Source organism: Rhinatrema bivittatum, chromosome 2, assembly GCF_901001135.1.
Source record: "Rhinatrema bivittatum chromosome 2, aRhiBiv1.1, whole genome shotgun sequence".
In the NCBI taxonomy this organism is placed as follows: domain Eukaryota; kingdom Metazoa; phylum Chordata; class Amphibia; order Gymnophiona; family Rhinatrematidae; genus Rhinatrema; species Rhinatrema bivittatum.
Window position 1 is genome coordinate 756,002,144 of NC_042616.1, and position 24,781 is coordinate 756,026,924.

At 46.1% G+C, this 24,781-nt stretch overlaps 1 protein-coding gene across 2 annotated transcripts in view; it reads right to left on the reverse strand.

Annotated features, from left to right (window-relative positions):
• The window catches only part of TAF2 (TATA-box binding protein associated factor 2), a 316,921-nt gene that overhangs the window by 249,693 nt on the left and 42,447 nt on the right, over positions 1-24,781 (reverse strand). For both annotated transcript variants that reach the window (XM_029591949.1, XM_029591950.1), the window contains one exon: positions 15,821-15,962. In XM_029591949.1, coding sequence (XP_029447809.1) covers positions 15,821-15,962 — 142 coding nt within the window. The remainder of the gene's footprint in view (positions 1-15,820; positions 15,963-24,781) is intronic.

The following is a 24,781-nucleotide window of genomic DNA, read 5'->3' on the forward strand; positions in this document are numbered from 1 at the left end:
ATCATTCTCATTCTATTCTGCCACCTGTCCTTCTTCTAAGAATTAATTACATCCCAGTATTCTTCAGGACAGAAAAAATAGGGGTACTTTCCTGCTCCACACACCACTGTGGATAATTAGGTTCTTATTGTCACCCCACATCCAGCAGCTAAAACGACCAGGGCAGAGGCCTGATCCATGGTGACTACAGACACCCCCTTCACCAGGTCTCTGCAAACTCAGAAGCCTGTTGCAAAATGCCAGAGAAAAACAAATTCTGGGAAGACATCCCCTAAGAGAAAGGACAAGGGCCTGGCACAGCTTCAGCATAGGTTTATCCCACACGGGAGAACACCACAGCCCACTCCTCCGAGGACATACAGCCTCAGCTCAGGATGAGAAATGGATGGGAATGATCCACCAGATAGATATAAAATGGTGGTTGTTTCCACCAAAATGGCCGCCTCTGAGAAGAAAATAAAAATGGACTTCAGCATCAGACTCAACTTTTACTGTGCTTGATTCTGAGGGCCTGACCATAAGCACTGCTGAACTTCTGCTGCTGGACTTAGGGGTTTTCACAGGCTCCGCCAAAGAATCACTGCTGCCAACACAAAGAGGACAGCAGGAGCCGGCACCACATCAGAAACACTAGCTCACAAAATCTCCAATATTTACTGGGCTCCATTACAATGCAGTGAAAAGCTGTGCAGAAATGCTGCAAGCCTGAAGACAAGAAGGGGACAGATGGCTGGTGGGCCCTGCTGTTAATCAGCTCAAAGATACCTCCCCCTCCTTCTGGAGATTTATTTCCTCCAGTTGCTTTCTTCAGCAGAAGAGGATGATCATCTCACCTTTCTCCTTTTTTTTTTTTGTAAAAGCTTTAATAAGCCAGAGGGAAAAAGAGTGGGGAGAAGAAGGTCAGACTACTTCAAACAGAAGATCCTCCTTAGCCAAAAACAAGCTTCCACCCTCTAAGTTCTACCAAACCTCCTCTGGGCCTAGGAGCCTTACAGAAGGCTTGCTTAAGTGGGAAGTACCAAAAGCCTGACCCACAATTTGCTGTCAATAAAGGAGAAAAGCTTGACAAACTCAGAACTGCCCAAACATTCTCCACAGGCCTGGCAAAAGTTAAAGCCTGATAATCAAGTTCCCTCGGCACCAGACTAGTATGTCCTGCCATCTGCTGGAGAGAGAGAATACTAGCTTTTTGGTGGAGCTGCACCATGGTAACTACCAGTGATGAAGTCACGTGAAAAGGTGCATCCTCTGTGTCCATCTGCTAGTAGGGGAGAAAACCCACATGTCTGGACTGGTGTAGCAGTATGAAAAGGAAACACTTGCTCCACAGAAACTGAATTGTCGACACTAAAGACTGATGTCTGGCACATGTCTATCAGAGAGATCAGCAGCAGACCCAGATGAAAAGTGCAGGAATCTGCATACCTGAAAAAACACAAACAAGGAAGTGTAGCATAGAACACAAATCTGGCATGATCTTAGTTCTGATCACTGTAACAAGACAGGTGGTGGCAGTAAACTCCTATAACCAAGGAGTACTAACTTAAATCCAGTGGAGGACTTTGTCAAAGCAGAAACTGTGCACCTCTCATCTGAAGCAGTTAATATTTTGGCAAACCAGGGCATACATTGTGGCAAGAATTAGGCATACTACCATGGATGGGTGCAGCAAAAAACAAGAGAGAAGAGCCAAATGAGGAACTCTGAGGGCCACATCACAGTAGGGAGTGCCCCCTAAGGGAACTATACAAAGAAGAAGTAAGCCACATATATATAGTAGATGCCGTCCCAATGGCCTTCCTCTGAGAACAGGGATGGAAGAAGCGCACTACCAAAAACAGCAGGGAAATTAGACTGTACAAGGCAGCAAGTACTCAACTAGTTTCATACAGAAGTTAGTCAATCACAGGGAAGAGTGAACAGAAACCTTCTCTGCCAATAATTATTAGAATAATTAATCTGACTGACATCCTGAGACAGACCAGAATATCAGCTAGAAATCTGAAACATTTCTGGGATGTACTAAAGCTATTCTACACTCCTAACAAACAAGAGAACAAAATACCGATTGCGCAACAGTCCTAATACAATACTATTAGGTGCAGAGAATAGTGCTGCTAAAAAAAAAGCCAGATAAAAATAAATGATGAACATAAAGAACTCAAAATAAGAAAGGGTGAAGGGAGAGAAAAAAGAATGGGGAGGGAAAGGAAGAAGAAGAAAAAAGACAAAGGGAGAAAGGGAAAGAAAAAGAAGATGTGGAAGATTAAACAAAAAAAGGGGGAAAATGTACTCCTCAATGAAAAAGAAGTGAAGGTAATCTAAAGGAGAAAAGCTAATAGGGAATAGTCCATCTCCAGTAATCATTCCAAAACCTTGACCTCCTTGGTAGTTCATGGCCTTGCTACCTGAAATTGCTGGGTTATGGAGCTGAAATTAACTTTTGAGTCTACTCTGGTAAAATTCTCCTGTTACTTGTAACCTTCTGCATTCTCTGAACTCAAATTGTCTGAATCTGGGGAGATTGCAGTCCATCTGCATACTTCTCCCAGCTGCCTCAGTGGTCGACTCCGGAAGTCACCACAACCCACCACAGGGCCTGAGCTGCTCCCGCCCCGCGCTCCCTAAGCAGCCGGCCAGGTACTGGGGAGGTTGCAGTCCATCTGCATACTTCTCCCAGCTACCTTGGTGGTCCACTCCAGAAGTCACCACAACATACCTTATTGCCTGAGCTGCTCCCACCTCACATTCCTCGAGTAGATGCCTAGGTACTGGGTTTGATGCTGGTGTTCTTTATTTCCTATGACGCCACTAAATTTACTCTTCCTGATACTAATCCCCTCCAATCTTATTCCCTGCTGCAAATCACTACTAAGTCCAGCAAGTCCACCTTCTCCGTTCCCTACATTCTTTATATCACCTGATATTCTGTCATCTACATTGTCCACTGCTCTTGAACTTCAAAGTTTTCATCTTCTTATCCAACCATCTTCACTCTCCCTGACAACATCTAATCCTTATCATTGGTGTTGCACCTCTATCTCTCTTCTACATATTCTCCTGCTCCTCATCCTAATCTAAACCAGGAATATCAAACCCAATCCTGGCCCTCCAAGGCAAGCTTCACGCCATTGGTGCATATCAAACCATTAACACTCCAGTCTTATCACTATTCCCCTTCTCTTCCTTTCTGGTGCTCCCTGTGGAATGCCCACTCTATTTCCAAGAAGCTTGTCTATATTCATGACCTCTTTAACTCTCATATTTGTCATCACCTTGCCTTGACTGAAACCTGGCTTTCCCCTGAGAACTCTGCTTCAGTTGCTGCTCTGTCATGGATGTTCTCTTTTCTCCAACACACCTTGTACAACAGGCCACAGTGGTGGTGTTGGACTAGATCTCTCCCTCCTGTAGGTTTCAATTCCTTATTCCACCTCAATCCCACTCTTTTTCTTCCTCTGAGGTCCACTCCATCTGCTTATTCACCACACTCCTTTTCCAGGTAGCTTTCATGTATCAATCTCCTGATAAATTCCCTTCCTCCTTTCTCACCTTCCCTGATTCAAGGCTTTCCTTGTTACCTGACCCACCTTCCCCTTCCCTTATTCTTGGTGACTTTAATCTCCATGTTGATGACCCCCCTGACTCTTATGCCTCCAAGCTCCTTTCCTTAACCTCATTTTATCTCCAACTCTGCTCTACTACTCCTACTCACAAGCATGGCCACTGCCTTGACCTAGAACATTCCTCCAACTACTGTCTCTCAGACTTCTCCACATCAGTTCTTCCTATCTCAGACTACCCTCCCTCATAGCCTTGTCCAATCGTTACCAGCACCTTCAAGAATCTCCAAGCTGTTGACCCTTGTATCCTTCTCCACTACTGCTTCATCTCTCCTCTCTGTCAGCTGATGAAGCAGTTTCTTCTTACAACACTATACTCTCCTCTGCTTTAGATGCTTTTGCCCATCCTCAGCTCACCCCTAATATTTGCTTCCTATGTTCCTGTAGAATGTCTCTGGCTAAAACTCATACCGATGCAGACCTCATACATTAAAATTCATGCTGACCTCCTTCTATAGCCTGCCATTGCACTTGCCATGCAAAACTACTAGGTCCATCTGACAAACTCTCTTGATTCCAACCATTGCTGTTTCTTTGCCACTCTCAATTCCCTTGTCAAACTTCCGTCACTCTCAGACCCATCTATTGCTGACTACTTCTATGACAAGATTCACAAAAATGGTCTTGAGTTCTCAACCAGGTCACCTCTCCCCCATTTCTCTCTTCTACACCTCCCCTGGCTTCCACCACTTTCTCCTACTTTTCAGAAGTCTCAGTGGAGGAAACTGCTCATATTCTCACCTACTCCAAAATCATTACTTGTTCCTCTGACCCCATTCTCAGTTCCGTTTCTGCTGTAGTCATCCCTACCATGTGTCACATCCTTAATCTATAATTTTCCACTACTACTGTTCCTACTGCCTTCAAACATGCTGTGATCACACCATTCCTTAAAAAAAACAAAACAAAACAAAAACAAAAACCTTCACTGGACCTTACTTATCCTGCTAACTACCATCCTATCTCTCTCCTCCCTTTTGCTTCCAAACTACTTAAACATGCTGTTCACCACCTCTATTTTGACTTTCATCTCAAGCTATTCTTGATCCACTCCAGCCTGGTTTTCGCCCTCTACATTCCACAGAAACAGCCCTTGCCAAAGTTTCCATTATGAATAAAACCTTTACTCAATTCTTATCCTCTTTGACCTATTTGCTTCTTTTGTCACTGTTGATCACCACCTACTCCTTGATGCTATGTTGTCACTTGGATTTCAAGACTCTGTCCTGTCTTGGTTCTCTTCTAACCCCTACTATCATACTGTATTTTTCGCTCCATAAGATGCACTTTTTTTTCCCCAAAAGTGGGGGGAAAATGTCTATGCGTCTTATGGAGTGAATATTAAAAACAAAAACAACTACCTACAACCCCCCACCCTCCTGACCCCCCCCAAGACTTGCCAAAAGTCTCTGGTGGTCCAGCTGGGGTCCGGGAGCGATCTCCTGCACTCGGGCCGTCGGCTGCCAGTATTCAAAATGGCGCCGATAGCCTTTGCCCTTACTATGTCACAGGGGCTACCGGTGCCATTGGTCGGCCCCTGTCACAAGGTAGGAGCAATGGACGGCCAGCGCCATCTTGTACTCCTACCATGTGACAGGGGCAGACCAATGGCACCGGTAGCCCCTATGACATAGTAAGGGCAAAGGCTTTCGGTGCCATTTTGAATACTGGCAGCCAACGGCCCGAGTGCAGGAGATCGCTCCTGGACCCCTGCTGGACCACCAGGGACTTTTGGCAAGTCTTGGGGGGGTAAGGAGGGTGAGGGGTTGTAGTTAATTAAATTTAAAGGGTTGGGATGGGGAATGGGGACAAAAAAAACATTTATGCCCTCCCCTAATTTGCTCCATAAGACACACAGATGCCCAGAAACAGAGCCAGTTTAAGTACACCATTTTTTTTTTTTTTTTTAATTTTCCCGCTCTGAATCCTAGGTGCATCTTATGGTCAGGTGCGTCTTATGGAGTGAAAAATACGGTACTTTTAGTGTTTTCTCAGGGTTCTGTCCTGGGTCCTCTTCTCTTCTCTCTGGATACAAATTCTCTTGGTACTCCCACTTCCTCTCATGGCTTTCATCAGCATAAAGATAGTAATGATTTCCAGATTTACCTCTTGACACCAGAAATTTCATCAGGAATCCAGCCCCCATCTCAGCCTGCTTGTTTGACATTGCTGCCTGGATATTTCACCACCACCTTAAACTCAACATGGCCAAGTCAGAGTGGAAAACTGGTTCTTAACTGCTAATTTTCATTCCTGTAGTACCACGGATCAGTCCAGACTGCTGGATTTTGCCTCCCTTCCAGCAGGTGGAGACAGAGAAAAACTATGAAAGCAAACCCCCCCCCCCCCCCCCCTCTTAAGCCAGTATGCTACCTGCGTCTCTTCAGTATAAAAATTATCAAAGCAGATGAAATCGAACAGTCTGAGAATGGGCCAACAATGGACAAGAAGAAATGAGCCAAGTAACTATGTACATGTGAAAAAACTGTGAAGAGTATAAAGGATAAAACCTGTACCCTTCGTCAGCCGGTAAGGTACCTACCGACAAATACTGCAGCGACAGCCAGGATAGACTGAGCGGACTCCCAAGAACAAAAACCCGGAACCCAAAGGATGGGCGGGCGTCTGGACTGATCCGTGGTACTACAGGAACGAAAATTAGCAGGTAAGAACCAATTTTCCTTTCCCTGTACGTACCTGGATCAGTCCAGACTGCTGGGATGTACCAAATCTTTCCTATCTGGGGTGGGACCTTGAGAGTCCTGCTCGAATGACACTATCTCCGAAAAGAACATCCAGAGCCTGGAAATCCAATCGGTAGTGCCTGGCAAAGATATGTAAGGACTTCTAGGTCGCTGCTCTGCAAATTTCTTGCAGTGAAACTGACATTCCACCCAGGAAGTGGCCTGCAACCAAACTCAATGCGCTTTAAGGCCCTGCGGAACAGGCCGATCACGACATATATAGGCAGAAGCAATAGCCTCTTTCAACCAACGTGCTGTGGTCGCTTTAGATGCCTTATGCCCTTTCTTAGCACCACACCATAAGACAAAGAGATGATCCAACAATTGGATCGGATTAGTAACCTCTAGGTAACACAACAGAGTTAAGGTTAGAAACTGAGTTAAGGAAATTCCGAAAAGGCCTCAAAACTTGGCTCTTTGAGACAGCCTATTTGGAAGATTGAAAAGAGGGTCTTTAACATCTAGAGCCTCGAAATATTGTCTTGTCTTATATTTGTGAATCCTACTTGTAAACTGCGGTATCCAGCCTGTCAGTTGTATAATATAATTTTATATACTGTTTTATTAGTTGTTTTATGTTTGGTATTGTAAACCGTTGTGATGTACCCTCGAACGACGGTATATAAAACCTATTAAAATAAATAAATAAATAAATAAACAAACAAACAAACAAACAAGCAAACAAACAAACAAACAGGACCCTCCTAACATCCAGCCGTCTTAATTCTCTGGAGTGAGGTGCAATCCTCTCGACGTTCGGAAAGGCCAGGAGCTCCACCGATTGGTTTAAGTGAAAAGCAGAGACCACTTAAGACAAAAAGGAGGGCACAGTCTGAGAGAAACCCCGGAATCTGAAATGTGTAAAAAAGGTTCCCTGCATGAAAGGGCTTGAAGTTCCGAAACCCTCCAAGCCGAACAGATTACCACCAAATACTTCAGGGTGGACTTCCTGAGAGGTTTAAAAGGTGCATCACACAAAACTCTGAGGACCAAATTAAGGTCCTAAGATAGGCATACCCAGCAAACTGGAGGATTCAAATGCTCGCCCTCCTGTAGGAAATGAACCACATCCGGATGTGCCCCCAGAGGTGCCCCTAGAAGCTTACCTCTCAGGCATCCTAACGCCGCAACCTGCACATGAAGGGAATCAAGTGACAATCCTTTGCTGAGGCCTTTTTGCAAGAAAGCCAGAATCTGTGCCACTGAGGCCTACCGAGTAAAAGTACCATGCTCATGACACCACGACCCGAAGACCTTCCAGACCCGGACATAAGTCAGAGAGGTAGAAGTCTTCTGCGCTCATAGCAGGGTGGCAATAACATCTTCTGAATAGCCCTTTTTCCGTAGGTGTTTCCTTTCAAAAGCCACTAGACAAAAGTGATTCGCCTGGTTGAAAAATATAGGGCCTTGATGCAGTAAATTTGGAAGATGACTCAGCCGTAGAGGTCCGTCCACCGCGAGGTTGACTAGATTGGTGAACAAGGGCCTCTGGGGCCACGAGAATTACCCTTCCCAGGTGAACCTCTATCCTCCTTAGGAGCTTGCCTATCAGGGGTCATGGAGGAAACACGTAAAGCAGCACCCTTTGCAGCCATGGGAGTACTAGGGCATCGACCCCTTCCACTCTTTGTTCTTCGTCTGCGACTGAAGAAACGGGGTGCCTTGGCATTCATCCGAGTTACCATCAAATCGAGATGAGGAATGCTCCATCTGCGGGAGATGAGGGACATTGCCTCCAATGACAGCTCCCACTCCCCGTGGTCTAGTCTCTGGCAGCTGAGAAAATCCGCTTGTATGTTATTGGTCTCCGCTATGTGGGATGATGGACCACTGGGCTTCCTCCATCGACCATTGTCCCTGGGCCAACTGAGATTGACAGACTGATCCCCAGCCAGAGAGGCTGGCATCCGTGGTCACTATCACCCACTGAGGCACCTCGAGGTCCACCCCGCGCCTTAGATTCTCCTGGACAAGCCACCAGCCAAGACTGGATCTGGCAGATTCTGTGAGCGGTAAGGAAATTTGAAACTCCTCTGACTTCGGATCCCAGCGGGACACTAACGCTGTCTGTAAGGGTCTCATATGAGCAAAGGCCCATGGAACCAACTCCAATGTGGACTCCATGGAGCCAAGGACCTGTAAATAATCCCAGACTCTGGGTACCAGAAGGTCCAAGAGACGATATACTTGTGTCCCCAGCTTGTCGATGCGATCCTCCATAAGGAAGACTATACCCCTGCAAGTATTGAATCGTGCCCCTAAGAAGTCCAGGGTCTGTGAAGGGAGAAGATGACTCTTGGCCTGATTGATGACCCACCGAAGCAGGACCTTTTCCATCGCCTGCTTGCAGAGATCCTCCGACTTCGCTCGGATAAGCCAATCATCCAGATAAGGGTAAACCCCAATACACCCTCCCTCCGGAGGGCTGCTGCCACAACCACCATCAGCTTGGTGAAGGTATGAGGCGCTGTAGCCAGACCGAACAGGAGGGCACAAAATTGGAAGTGCTTTCCAAGGACCATGAAGCAAAGAAATCTCTGATGTTCCTTGCGGACCCAGATATGCAGTTACGCCTCCGTCAGATCCAAAGAGGCCAGTAACTCCTCGTTGCGCACTGCTGCAATGACCGAGCGCAGATCTCCATCCGAAAATGTGGCACCTTGAGAACCTTGTTCACCGTTGAGTTCCAGAATTGGGCGGTAGGAGCCTTTCTTCTTCGGCACCACAAAATAGATGGAATAACGCCCTGTTCTCTGCTCTTCCTGGGGAACGGGGACGATAGCCCCTAGGGACTCTAGTCTGTCAAGAGTCTGCTCCTTCGTCGGTGAACCGCAGGGTGATATCATAAAGAAGTCTCTGAGAGGGCGAACAAACTCTAAAGCATAGCTATGTTCTACGATGCTTAGAACCCACTGGTCTGAGATGATCTTGACCCATTTCTTGAAGACGAGGGACAGCCGTCTCCCGATGACAGGTATGGAGGAATGGGTCAGCCGAATCTCATTGCAAGGATTTGGCTCCAATGGAACCTTGTCCGGTCCCATCTCGGTTCATTCAACGCCCTCGAAAGGACCGAGACCAGGACTGTGACCTCCCTGATGCTTGTCGGTGGACCGGACCAGGCACCCTGCTCTGGCGGAAGTGACTTTGCCCCCTAAAGCGAGAGCGCATCGGAAGGAAATCTCTGGAGCCCTTAGGTTTATCCTCAGGCAGCTTATGAACCTTATTGTCACCCAACGACTTTATCAGCTGCTCCAAATCTTCCCCAAACAAAAGCTTGCCCTTGAAGGGAAGGGCTCCAAGCTGAGCCTTACAGGAAACATCAGCCGACCAATTATCTCCTTGCAGACACTGTAGATACCATTGTTCTGGAGGAAGTACGAAGTAGGTCATATAAGGCATCTGCCCCTTAAGCCACCGCCGCCTCCAGGCACTCCACTTATGCCGACTCCTGAGGTGAGAGATCTCTTGCACTCAGCAACTGCTGTACCCACCTGAGGCTGGCCCGAAGTATGTAACTGTTGCAGACGGCAGCTCTGATGCCGAGGGCCGAGACCTCAAAATTCCATTTGAGGAGAACCTCAAGCTTTCTGTCTTGGAGATCTTTAAGGGCCGCCACCCCTGCCTCTGGTATAGTGGTCCTTTTTGTGACGATCAAAACTGAGGCATCCACTTTAGGAACCTTCAGAAGGTCTAAGATCTCCTCCGGCAAGGGGTACAAGTTTGTCCATAACCCGGCCTACTCTCAGGCCCATTTCCAGAGAATCCCACTCCCGGACCATCAGCTGATAAAGCATCTGATGCAAGGGAAAGGTTTTGGCTGGGCCCCGTAAGCTGGCCAGAACCAGATCAACAGTGTTTGGCCCAAATCAGCCTGGGGAAGGCAAACCCCAGCTCCTCCAGGACATACGAAATGAGGGGTTCCAATTCCGCCCTGTGAAATAAGCGGACGACTTTTGGATCATCCCCATCCAGGGGTAAAGGCTTCTCTGGGTCCTCATCCTGATCGGTGCCACCACCAAGAGGAGGAGCCGGGACTGCATCTGGAGATAATGGACTCACAAAGTCCACAAGCCCCAAGGGAGATTCACCTGTGCTGCTCTGGAACACAGGGACCCGGATCTTTCGGACTCGGACCGAGCCCAATGGGTCCGGTCGCCTGGGGACCTTTTTGGGTGGACAAGAAGAGGGATGCCATCCTGCTGAGACAGGCTAGCCAAAAAGGCTTTGTGCATCAGAAGCACAAAGTCTGGAGTAAAAGAAGGCTGGCCTGTCAATTCTTCCTCCAGGGGAACGGGCTCCTCCTCAGAAAAATCATCTCTAGGGTCCCCCAGACTCCCTGCTGCAGGAGATAGCGCCGGTGGACGATCTCCTCCCCCAGCCGCCTTTTGCTGAGCAGGAGAAAAGACCTTCAAGATGGCCACCATTCCCATGCTTACAGGGAATGGATCAGCAGAACCCTGCTGCGAAACGGGACGCTTACCTGCACTGCTGGCCCAGCCCAATGTCCCTAGTGGCACTCCTGATGAGCTCTCCCCACTGGGGAGGCAACGAGAACAAATGCCTGTGCGAGAGAGCCGCAAGGCTGCCTCTCCGCAGGCCAAACAATGAGCCTCATGCGGCATGGCCACTGCAAAGACAGAGTGATCAGATGGGCGCCCCCTGAAGAAAACCCTCCCGGAGCCTACTAACGCGGTCCCCACGAGCAACTGCCCGCTGAAGAAAAGCCTGAAATCGGCCCTGCTGCGCTCACTGCCTTGCCGTTCAACTTTTTTTTCTTTTTTTTTTTTTAAAGGCACAATACTGTTTAGAAGGGCAGGCTGCTCCAGATCCCCAGAGAAAGGGGGGGCAGGGAGGCACCGGACCACCAGTATCACCCCGGGGGCCTCACCAACAGCAGGGAGCACTGAGGACTTCCAACCTCGGCTCCCGCAATACCTACCTCCAGGGGGATGGTCCCCACCAGGACCTGCCAACCCCCTGGGAGGAAGGAAAAAATGCTTCTTCTGTCCTCCTGGCAACAAAGAATAAAAAATGTTCTAAGACTGTTCTCTCCTTTCTGTTCTCTTAATTTTTTTTTTTTTTTGAAAACCCAAACTGGTTCAGGACCACAGGGTTTTGCACCACCTCCATCTGCTGGAGACAGAGTAATGCTGAAGAGATGCAGGTAGCACACTGGCTTAAGAGGGGTTGCTCTCAAAGCTTTTCTCTGTCTCCATCTGCCGGAAGGGAGGTAAAACCCATCAGTCTGGACTGATCCAGGTACGTACAGGGAACGCCTTATATTTCACCCTGAAGCCCAATTCCCCTCTTCCTCCTTATCTGTGGATAACTCTGAAATCCTCCCAGTCCCCTCAGCTCATAACTGAAGTCATCTTCAACTCCTCTCTCTTCTTCTCTACACATATCCAAAACATTGCTAAAATGTGCTGTTTCTTTCTGTATCATCATCAAAACCTGGCCTTTCCTTTCTGAACACAGTACCAGAACCTTTATTCATTCTCTCAACACTTCCCACAAACTATTCAGCCTGCTACTCATAAGTCTCTCTCCACTACAATCTATCCAAAATTCAGCTGTGCAACTTATCTTTCATCAAAGTTGCTACACCCATATTACTTTTCTTCTCAAGTCACTACATTGGCTCCCAATCTGTTCCTACATGCAGTTCAAGCTCCTCTTACTTGCCAACAAGAGCCTTCACTCTGCAGCTCCTTACTACCTCTCCTCTCTTATCTCTCGCTACATCCCTCTTTGTGTACTCTGCTCATCAGGAAAGTAACAAAGTGATTGATGGCAGAAAAAGACCAAAAAGATCCATCCAGTCTGCCCAACAAATTTCTGTTTAATTTTAATTTCATTAGGGTTGCGGCAGCTGCTGCTCCATGCAGGCCACCCCCAAGCAGCAATGTAAACTTTAGGTGTAATAGAAAAGTTACCCCACTTCTACATTTCCATTCTGTAGCCAGCAAGGTTTCTCTGGGTTTGTCCCATGTTCTTTTGAATTCCATTACCATTCTTGTCTTCACCACCTCTTCTGGCAGGGCATTCCATGCATCTACCACCTTACAGGTCGATACAGTAACGTGCGGTTAAAGATTCCCCGTCTGTAACTTGCTGGGAGCGCACAATACAGACGAGTAAGGCGATCCAGCGATACAGTCTCCAGTTTCACGAGTCCTTAGCACTTCGTAAAATAGACACATAACCCTTTCCGCACGCAGCATGTATATGATGTGTAAATGAACGAATTAGCTGTATAATGAAGGAATTAGCTATTCCCCTCCGATACTGTAACGGGCGCTGATATTATCTCCTTAGTAACCCGCTGTTTTGCCGCGGCCTTAACGTGTTAGTTTACCGCCTCCCCCTAGTAGGTGTTAGGACTGTGAGTCTAGTAACAAATCCATCGACACCGCTTAAGATACTCAAAAACAATAAAACACAATAAAAAAAAAAAGCGATACAGAGATGATCGAGAAAATGTAATGCTGTGGGACACATAAAACCTGTCAGAAAAAAAAATAACAATTTTTAAATACCTGTCGGAGGGCCGCGTGGGTCCAGGCGGCGGCGGCGGGGGGGGCGGGTGGACGCGCGTTAGTTTCAGACGACCGGCGGCGGGAGCCGGGGGGCAGGTGGTCGCGTGTTAAATCTAGGCCGGGTCGCACAGACGCGCATTCATCCAGGCGGAGGAGCCGGAAAGCAGCCGACTCCTCCGCCTGGATGAATGAATGCGCGCCTGTGCGACCCCTGCGATTCGGCGCTCAAGGCGTGACGTCACGGCATGTGACTGCCTTGAGCACCGAATCGCAGGGGTCGCACAGGCGCGAAGACAATTCCAATTACAAAGAGGCTCTTCTGAAAATTAGAAACATTTTTAAGTTTAAACTCAGTTTGGATAAACTGATGCATTTGATCCCCTAAAGTATGTGAGGACATCCTGGAGGGGAGCCTTTCCAGTAAATGCATTGGCTCCCAATTAAGTTCAGAATCCTATACAAAGTTCTAACAATTACACATAAAACTATGCTAAATCTTATTCCTCTGGAGCTCATTACCCCGTTTCGCCCACATTTACCTTCCAGACCGGTGAGATCCGCTTACAGAAATACTCTCATTGCCCCACCCATTAAAAACTCTTTAAGAAAACGAGCCCTGTCCACTACGGGCCCTACACAATGGAACTCTCTACCACCAGAGCTCCGGCTAGAACAATGCACAGTTACCTTCAAAAAGAGGCTTAAAACTTGGCTGTTCGAACAAGCTTTTCACTTAAGCAGATGATCTTTCCAGTACTTCACCCTACATACGAACAGACTTTCCAGGACTTCACCCTTCATTCGAACAGACAAGCTCTTAGATTAGCACTCCAATTCCTTAGTCAGATTTTCTCTTGCCCTCATTAGAGCCTTCTATTTATTGTTGTATAATTCATTATGTACTTAGAACCTTAGTCAGTTTTTCTCTGGCACCTCAATAGAGCCTATTATTTATTGTTGTCTATCTAATTATGCACCTAGAACCTTAGTCAGTTTTCTCTGGTCTTTCAATAGAGCTTATTTATTGTTGTTTTGTCCCTGTTTCGCTGCTCCAAGTTATTTTATTCCTGTTATATGTAAAGCATTCTTACAAGCCAATTTGTTATACTGTAAACCGAAGTGATATGTAATCTTCTACATGAATATTCGGTATATAAAAGTGTTAAATAAAGTGTTAAAGAAATAAATGGGTTCGCTTTCACTTCCAGTACCTTAATGTGTCCATTCTGGAAAACTTAAACTCTATGCCTTGAATGTGATTCCAATACTTAAGAGATACAAAAACATTTGTGTAAGCTCAGCTGAAACAAGTTTAATGGCTTCTTTCCTGATATTTTGCACTTTAGTTTCAAGTTTCTCCTGAGAAGTGTGTTGTTTTATGTGCAGAGCAGCTGTCACAGTTATGCAAATGAAGGGTGTGAGTTAGAGTCCCACCCTCTTATATAGTCAGAGGGTGGACACTTTGTTCTGATAGATAAGATGAAATTTAGTCTTACCTTGTTTCCTTTCCTTGAGTTCTGCTATACCAGTCCAGACTAGTAGGTAATCTATGCCTACTAGCACATGGAGTCAGAAGACACCCCCTTTTTCAGTGACATCGGTGTATAGGCTGCTGCTACACCAGCAATAGCCAGTACTCTTAAAATAACGAAAAATACCTATTGCCCCTATAACACAATTAAAGAGAGATGTCATAAACAGGAGGAGCAAACTCTGCTCAGCAGGGATTGTATCCCATGTATCTCTGTAAAGCTCTGTATTTACATCTTGCAACTGAAATGTAGGGAAATATCCCATGTTTTACCACTGAAAGAGGCAGACAAGCATGCTGACAGGCCCCAGAAACACTGTCACAGCTAAAGAAACGAAACTTTGGCCAGATGAAAACTTTACACTGAAGGATGTTTATCAAGATCTGCCTGTTTGTAAGTGCCTGTGTAAATAAGAGCAAGGCAGAGGGACAATGCAGCACTTAAACTCATAAGCCAAAGTCAAGCCAAAGAAAAGGCAAGGTCCAGAAGGACCCCTACCCTTGGAAGAAGGGTGAGGCAGTCTGAGATATAAAAAATGCTGACACTGACATAACAGCTGGGCATATGGCTTCGGTCCAAGATGTGGCAGGGCCCCCTCCCCCCCCCCCCCCCCCCCCCCGAAGAAATTGGGAGTGGGGAAAAGACCTGCAATGCAGCAAAGACCCTCCATCCACCTTGTGATTATGCATGAGCTTATGTATATTTATCAGCTGGAAAGTATAAGATTGGGGTGGGGGGCAAATAAGGAGAAGGGATCGAAACCAGAGGAGCGATCCCAAAGCAACCCATTACCCCCTGCTATCGAGAAGGAAGAAGACTAGGTGTGGCCATGAGAGAGGAGATGCCCTGCCAGTCGTCGAACAGACGCACAGTCTGAGGTGGTGAGGAGTGGAGAGTAGCCTGGTAGCTCTGCCAGTACCAGACCCAGAAGCAAGCATTCTCCTCTACCCACATTCTCCAGACCTCCAGTCACAGCTGCTTTAGAGAGATATCACCTGAAGTTGGGTCCAGGGTTAAGTGAGTTAGCCATAAGTATTAATATATTAAGCAGGCTAAGGTTTATGGCATGTTTGAAACCACCCTTGCTACAGAACTTTCTTTAGGGTAAATTGGTGCTTAGTGGCCAGGATGTTAGAGACAGGAATTGTTATTTTCTGAATGCTAAATCCTCCAAATCTGATAAATAAAAGCCTATTTCTGAGGAGAACACGTTGTCTTTTTCCCAAACTTAGGATCATGAAGTAAAGTGGGAGGGCAACTGGAAGTGTCCTGTAGCAGACAGGTCCCTGCACCCCTAAACTTACTTACAGAAATATCAATAAAAATATTTACAAATATAAAAGGTCAAACTAAATACCAAATCTAAAGTACAGTCTTACCTTGTGGAGTTCTGATAGCCATAGGAAAAGACATGAGCTCCCTTCTCTGCCATGCTGCCTTCTACATTAGGCACCACAAAATGGAGACCTCCTTTAGGCTGGTCCAAAGAAAATTCAATGTATACCTTTAGCGGCTTAAGTTCTGCAACAATGAAACAATCACATATAGATATCTGATAAGCTTATTTTTACTTTGCCAATATTGTTACATGTGATCAAATTTACACTGCACAATTATCCAAAAAATGATAAGTTCATGCAAAAGGATCATGCCCAACTACTGGCCCTCTTCTCCCAATTTGTCCTTCCAAATGATAGTCTAAACTGAATTTTAATAAAGGCATTATAGAATCAACCAATGTTCAATTATTCTCAGAAAAGTGACCAAGGGAATGTAGAGGGGGTAGCACAAGCTGAACAAATCTAGGAGCAAGCTCTTCAGCCTGACAAGCAAGATGAATTTCTTTCACACTATTTAGAATTGTTACCTTAAAACCACCACTCCAATATACCCCAATTCTTCAACCTTCAGTGATTAGATTACAACAAGATACCGAAGCAAGATGTATCAGAAGCTTCTTTACAGCAATCACTCTGTAGTCAGTGAAATCAGATCTAAGGTACAGTTATTTCAAGAGAGGACATGTAAGCGAAAAGACATGCAAAGTGATTCCAGCAAAGAAGGGAGCAGCAATCATGAGTTAAAGTCAAGTGCATAGAATCAAAGAAAATGCTAGTAGATAAGAATTACAAGGTCTGTCTAAGTCTGCCCATTCCTGATGCAATACCAGGGAGCCTCCCCAATCTCAACTTTATCCTCACATGCATAACCTAAGGATCCCTCTGTATTTATACCATGCTTGTTGCCATTCTGACATCCACTATGTCCACTGGGAGACTATTCTATGCATCACCACTCTTTCTGGGAAGAAATATTTCCTTTAGTTACTCCTGGGCCAACCATCTCCCCCTTTAGAGCCTCATATCATGACCTCTTGGCTCTACAACTTTCTTTGCACAGGAAAGAGCTTGCTTACTGGGAATTATCTCAGCAACAGAATACTCTTGTCAGGGAATCCATGCCAAAAACACCAGCTTTCCCCATACCTCATGTCCTGTACTCAACAATTTTTCACAGATGAATATCCCACTTTTCAAACGTTTGTAAAGTTCTAATGCAAATGGAGTTCTACCAGTGACCATCAGATATAGACACTTTAGTGCAATATGCACGTGGACTTTTCAGCCCACACCAACCCAGCCAATTTTCAAACATAAGGTACCTGCACATGCTGTGTTTGAAGATTGATTTGTGGTGCGGCTAAAAGTATACATATAAACTTAAGTGTTACATGATAGCATAAGATATACACATTAGCAGCATGCATACTATGCACGTACATTTTTCAAAATAAAATGTGCGGAGTTTCCAAACACCTCTAAAATGCCTCCCTTCCCACCCACAGAATGTTTCCTTTCTATGCAATCAAAAATATGCACATTATGAAAGCATGGTGGTTAAAATCCACTTATCCAGACATGATTTAGGTGGGTTAATTATTTTTAACTGTGTAAAAGGCACAAAGCCTTCAAAAATGTACTGTTCACAGCTTAGATGGCTCTAGTTATGGAAACAGGTTTTTTTTACTGTCGATTTTCTCTCTGTTGACTCTGAAGAACAGTCAAGATTGTTGGAAACATCTGGCTCAAGGAGTGTACTAGACCACAATTGCCAACTGAGTCTGCTAGAGAGCAAAACACTAAATTCCTTTTCAGGAGTGACCCATAGTATCCGCTGCAAAAGCCCAGTCCATACTGAACTGATTTCAATACTTTTTGTTCACTCTGTAAGACATCAGATTCATGACTGGATAATCCCAAAAGGAGCCCTAGTAAAATGTGCTCTCAAACCCTTTGACAGTGATAGTTCCTTATCTATGTAGGCCATTCTTAACCCAGTGTGCCGACAAAGTTTTTTGACCTGCTTTATCCTTTTTGGGTCCACCGAACAGAATGAACAGATGATCCAACTTTCTGAAGCTATTAGTGACCTTTAAATATCACATCAGAATACTCATGTCCAAAGTAGGAAGCTGAGCATGCTCCTTCCTGCACAACTCCCTACGGAAGATGACACACCACCTGACTATGAAATCACCTTCGGAAGAAACAAAGGAACTGTAAGAATCTTCACTATTTCATTGGAAAAAACAAAAAGGGTTATCTTCATGAAAGCATCTATAATTCTGAAATCCACCTGGCTGAATACAACATCCTTAGAAATGCTACCTTAAGAGTGAGCTTAACTGAAACCTCCTTTAAAGGCTTAAAAGAAGAACCTGCCAGGAAGGACAAAACCATATTCAAATTCCAAGATAGGACCAGGTGTCTCACTGGAGGTCTATTTCCCTTAAGGAAACATGATACATATGGATGGGAGGTTAAAAACATACCCCATATGCGGCCCCTGTAACAGGCAATTGGCACCATCTGCACTTTTAAGGCTAAAATAAGATGAAAGATTCACTTCTTTCTGAGAACTACAAAATAAATCGAATATGGACCTTGACCCCACTGCACAATTGGGATCAAAACTACTGCCTCTATGCATAGAAGGCAACTGAGCGTTATCCAAACCACCTCTCTCTTCAGAGCAGGATGGCAAGGAGAAACCATAAAAGCATCTGAAATAGGACAGGTAAACTCTAAAGCATAGCTATTCTGAATGATACCTAAGACCCACTAGTCTGAAGTGATCTGAACCCATCTCTGGAAAAAAAAAAAACCTGATAACCGATTGCCTATTCTCTGATCTGGAGACTGAGGCTCCAAACCTTCACTTAGAGTTTTGAGAAGTCCCTGCACCCCCAGAACAACCATCCTTACCTCCTTTTTTAGAATTCCGACAGGACTGGAATTTAGTAAAGGGCCTATATCTTTGACCCGCTGAACATCTACCCAGTTTATTTCCCTTTGAGTCTCTAAACCAATTCCTGGAAAATAACTAACACGAGGACCCATTTTGCTTGACTTCTGGAAGCTTAGGAACCTTACATTTTTCCCAAGTTTTTGCCACCTTCTCAAGGTCTTCACTAAACAATAGACTCCCCTTGAAGGGAAGTTTGACCAGTTTATTTTTAGAAATCTAATCTGCTGACCAATTTCAAAGCCACAATGGAAGCCAAGCTACTAGCAGAAGTGCATACTAATCAAAGGATACATAGAAACATAGAAATGACGGCAGATAAAGACCAATCGGCCCATCCAGTCTGCCCAGCAAGCTCCCACACTTATTTTCCCATACTTATCTGTTTCACCGACCACCAAGTTCAGGGCCCTTGTTGGTAACTGTTTGATTCAAATTTCCTGCCACCCCCTGCCATTGATGCAGAGAGTAATGTTGGGGTTGCATCAAAGGTGAGCATAAGGCTTAATGGTCCCAGGTAGTAACCGCTGCATCAAGCAAGTTACCCCGATGCTTGTTTATCCAGACAAAAAGATCTGTGCCTTGTTGGATGTTATCTGAATGCAAATCCTCTTTTCCACATGTCCCCCTGCCATTGAAGCAGAGAGCAAAGCTGTATATGCATTCAAAGTTATGTATCAGGCTTGATTGGTTTAGGGTAGTAACCACCGCAATAAGCAAGCTACTCCCACGCTTGTTTACCCAGACTGTGTAGTTCAGTCCTTGTTGGTTGTTGTCTGAATGCAAATCCTCTTTTCCACATTTCCCCTTGCCATTGAAGCAGAGAGCACTGTTGGAGTTGCATTAACCGTGTGAAGGCTTTTTGAGTAAGGGTAGTAATTACCAGATAGTAGCCTTCATTCCAGCAAGCCACCCCATGGCTCTTCTCTTCATTCCCATCTTCTAGCCTTTATGGATCCACAGTGTTTATCCCATGCCCCTTTGAAATTCTTCACTGTTTTAGTCTTTGCCACTTCCTCCGGAAGGGCATTCCAGGCATCCAGGCATCCACCACCCTCTCCGTGAAGAAATACTTCCTGACATTGGTTCTGAGTCTTCCTCCCTGGAGTTTCAAATCGTGACCCCCTAGTTCTACTGATTTTTTTCCATTGTAAAAGGTTTGTTGTTGACCATGAATCATTAAAACCTTTCAAGTATCTGAAAGTCTGTATCATATCACCCCTGCTCCTCCTCTCCTCCAGGGTACACATATTTAGGTTCTTCAGTCTCTCCTCATAAGTCATTTTATGAAGACCATCCACCTTTTTGGTCGCCCTTCTCTGGATCACCTCCATCCTGCCTCTGTCCCTTTGGAGATACGGTCTCCAGAACTGAACACAGTACTCCAAGGAAAGGCCTCACCAAGGCCCTGTACAAGGGGATCATCACTTCCTTTCTCTTATTAGATATTCTTCTCTCTATGCAGCCATGTATTCTTCTGGCTTTAGCTATCGCCTTGTCACATTGTTTCGCCGACTTCAGATCATTAGACACTATCACCCCAAGATCTCTCTCCTGCTCCATGCACATCAGCCCTTCACCCCCATCAAATACAGTTCTTTCGGATTTCCACACCCCATATGCATGACTCTGCACTTCTTGGCATTGAATCTCAGCTGCCATATCTTCGACCACTCTTCCAGCTTCCTTAAATCCCATCTCATTCTCTCCACTCCTTCCGGCGTCTCCACTCTGTTGCAGATCTTAGTATTATCCGCAAAAAGACAAACCTTACCATCTATCCTGTCCACAATGTCACTCACAAAGATATTGAACAAGACCAGGCCCAACACTGATCCTTGCGGCACTCCGCTTAACACTGCTCTCTCTTCAGCGTAAGTTCCATTTACCATCACATTGCCTTCTGTCCTTCAACCAGTTTGCTATCCAGGCCACCTCCTCGGCACTCACTCCTAAGCTTCTCATTTTACTCACAAGCCTCCTGTGTGGGACCGTATCAAAAACTTTGCTGAAATCCAAATAGATGACATCAAGCGCTCTTCCTCGATCCAATTCCCTAGTCATCCAATCAAAAAAGTCAATCAGATTTGTCTGACAGGACCTTCCCCTGGTGAATCCATGCTGCCTCTGGTCCAGCAATCCTTCTGACTGTAGATAGTTGACTATTCTTTCTTTCAGCAGCGACTCCTTTACTTTTCCCACCACCAAGGTGAGGCTAACCAGCCTGTAGTTTCCAGCCTCCTCTCTGCTCCCACTCTTGTGAAGCAGGACCACCACCGCTTTTCTCCAATCACTCAGCACCTCTCCCGTTTCTAGGGATCTATTGAACAGGTCAAGCAGCGGACCCGCCAGCACATCTCTGAGCTCCCTCAGTATCCTGGGATGAACCTCATCAGGCACCATAGCTTTGTCCACTTTCAGTTTTCCTATTTCTTCTCATATATTCTCTTCTGTAAACAGAGTTGTATCTACTCCACTCCCCTCCAGTTTCTTGTTAACAACTGCCAAAAAGGTTGCTCCCAATTCCATCCGAGTTGCCTCATCCAGGACTGATCCAGTGCCTTTCAGCAAACTCTCCTGAATACACCGAGACAAATGCAATTCAGCTCTCGAAACAATACAGCTACATGCTCTCAACTGAAGTTAGAAGTCTCAAAGGCCTGCTTAAGCACCACCTCTATTTTCCTATCATGTGCATCCTTGAGAGCAGCACCTTCTTCCACTGGAATAATGGTCCTTTTAGTGACCGTACAAAACAGCGCAATTGCTTTAGGGAACATGAGCTTCTCCCTTTCTTGGGAGAGAAGAGGATACAGTTTTGCCAGAAACCATCCCTCTTAAACATTGAATTCAGGAGAATCCCATTCCAAATCAAATGAGCCCTTGACTGATCTGTGCAATGGAAATGATTTTGAGGGCTTCCATATACTAGTCATGATAGGGTTCTCTGAAGAACTGGGACCCTTCCTCTACTTTTTCTTCAGTAATATTCAGCATTTGCAAAGATTGAGAAATTAAGGAAGAAAGTTCTTCCTTGTGAAACAATTTAATCATTGCAGAACCATCTTCCTCCACAGGAGGATACTCCCTTTCCTCTTAATTCTCTCTCAAAACCACTCTCCTTTAGCACACTAAAGGTCTATGAGGGAGCCATCTAATATGAAGGAGTTTTCATCCCACACCTCCTCTTTTTCTTCCCTTCTTGCCCTCTTGCATGCTGAACCCCCAGAAATGATCCTCTGGGAGGAAAACACTAACTGGAGAAAATCTCGGAAAAGAACTGCACCCCATACAAGATGCCTGAAGCAGACACTAAAATTTCTGCGGAAATAGAAGCCTCTATATGCAGCAGCCACAAAACATCGTCTATATGGCTTCCCCTTACGAACAGAACAAGAGGAAACCATAAAGTGTATGAAAAAAAAAGGATGGGAAAACTCCAGAATGTATCCATCCGTGACAACTCTAAGATTCACTGATAAAAAGTAATATGGACCCCCGTCCAGTAAAACACTAACAACCGAAGACCTAGATTTTGTACTGGAAAGTGGCTTCCCACACCTTAATTGGAAGGTCTGAGAACTTCTGGACTGCCCCAAGACTACTTCCTTACCATCCTGAAAGGACTGGAATCTACTAAAGGGTCCAGACTGCTGACTATGCACCAGCCTCCCTGGCACCACACGCTTGGAATCCCTAAAATGGCTCCAAGCCGGAACTGGTCATAACATCCTCTAAGGCTTGTCTTCAGGCAATCTGGGGATTTGTTATGCCCCCCCCCCCTCCCATGCTTTTATCAGCTTTTCTAAATCTTTTCCTCATAGAAGATTTCCTTAGCAGGAATGTTTGGTCCACCTTGCCTTGGAAAAGAAAATTAGGTCTTACCTTCGATAATTTTCGTTCCTGTAGTACCAAGGATCAGTCCAGACTCCTGGGTTTTGCCTCCGCACCAGCAGATGGAGACAGAGCAAGATTTGACAGGCTCTGCCATAAATACCAGGGTGCCACCCACAGCCTGTCAGTATTATGTAATGTCAAAGCAGAATAACTCCCACTGCAAACTAACTATATACATGAAGATCAACTGGGGAACCAGCGGGTCACTACCCCCAACAAAGAAACGCAACAGAGATAGACAGGTAGAAGAATCGTCCAGACCAAAGGCCTAGAACGAATTAGGAACAGCAGACTCTCCGAACTTAATGCAGAAAAGGGCGGGACTCTGGACTGATCCTTGGTACTACAGGAACGAAAATTATCGAAGGTAAGACCTAATTTTCTTTTCCCTGTACGTACCGGATCAGTCCAGACTCCTGGGATGTACCAGAGCTTCAACTACTTGGGATGGGACCCGGAGAGGCTCACTTTTAATACACCTGCTCCAAGTTTGCCCTCCCTGGAGTCCTGGACATCCAGCCAATAATGACGTGCGAACGTATGCAACGATTTCCAAGTCGCTGCTCTGCAGATTTCTTGAGTGGAGATCTGGTGACACTCCGCCCAGGAAGCCGCCTGGGACCGTGTAGAGTGTGCCTTCAGTCCCAGAGGCACAGGCTGACCACCGAGAAGGTAAGCGGAATTGATGGTGTCCTTCAACCATCGCGAGATAGTGGTTTTAGATGCCATATTACCCTTTTTGGGACCCTTCCAAAGGACAAAGAGGTGGTCCGACACCCGAAAACCATTAGTAACTTCCAAATAGCGTAGAAGAACCCTACGCACGTCCATCTTCTTCAGGTCCCTTGAAAAGTGATCTGAACTATTGAGATTAGAAAACGATGGAAGCTCCACCGACTGGTTCAAATGGAAAGCAGAAACTACCTTTGGTAGAAAGGAGGGAACCGTCCGAATACTAATCCCGGACTCAGAGATCCTCAGGAAAGGTTCCCTACAGGACAGAGCCTGAAGTTCCGAGACTCGTCTAGCCGAAGTGATTGCTACCAAAAAGACTACCTTCAATGTAAGATCCTTCCGGGTCATCTTCTTCAGAGGTTCAAACGGTGGCGCACACAAAGCCTTGAGCACCACGTTTAAGTTCCAGGAGGGACACGGAATGAGCAGTGGTGGACGTAAATGCTTTGCCCCCTTCAAAAACCGGGCAATATCGGGGTGAGAAGCCAGCGTCCCCCCTTCCACAGAACCACGAAAGCAACAGAGGTCAGCCACCTGCACTCTTAGAGAACTACAGGATAGACCCTTGGCCAACCCGTCCTGAAAAAAGGCTAGAATATTAGAGCCGGATGCCCGAGTGGACCGAATCACATGAGAAACACACCATGATTCGAAAACCTTCCAAACTCGCACACAGGATAAGGAGGTCGAAGACTTGTGCAACCTGAGAATGGTGGAAACCACTGCATCAGAATAAACTCTACTTTTTAAACAGCGGCTCTCAAACGTCATGCCGCCAGACAAAAGCGATCTACCTGATCGAAACAAACAGGTCCCTGATGAAGCAGATTCGGTAACAACGGAAGACGCAGAGGTTCCTCCAGTGCAAGATTGACGATGTCTGCGAACCACGGTTGACATGGCCACTTGGGAGCCACCAGAATGACCTCCACGGGATGACTCTCTATGTGACGAAGCACCTTGCCGATCAGTGGCCAGGGAGGAAAGACATACAGCAGGACACTACGTCGGCCAGGGTAGCGCCAAAGCGTCCACCCCCTCCGCCCCCGTTTCCCTTCGACGGGCAAGAAAGCGTGGGACCTTAGCATTTTGAAAGGTCGCCATCAGGTCCATGGCCGGCGTTCCCCACCTGTCACAGATTAGCTGGAACGCCCTGTCCGCAAGCTCCCATTCTCCGGGGTCGAGTTGATGCCGACTCAAGAAGTCTGCATGAATGTTGTCTACCCCTGCTATGTGAGACGCGGCAATACGGAGAAGATGCCCCTCCCCCCACTGGATCAACAGATGAGCTTCTAACGCCACCGGGTGACTCCGGGTCCCCCCCTGAAGATTGATATAGGCCACTGCTTCCCTGCACCAGAGGGAGGAAGGCCTGCAGCGCCAGACGCACCGCCCTGGTCTCC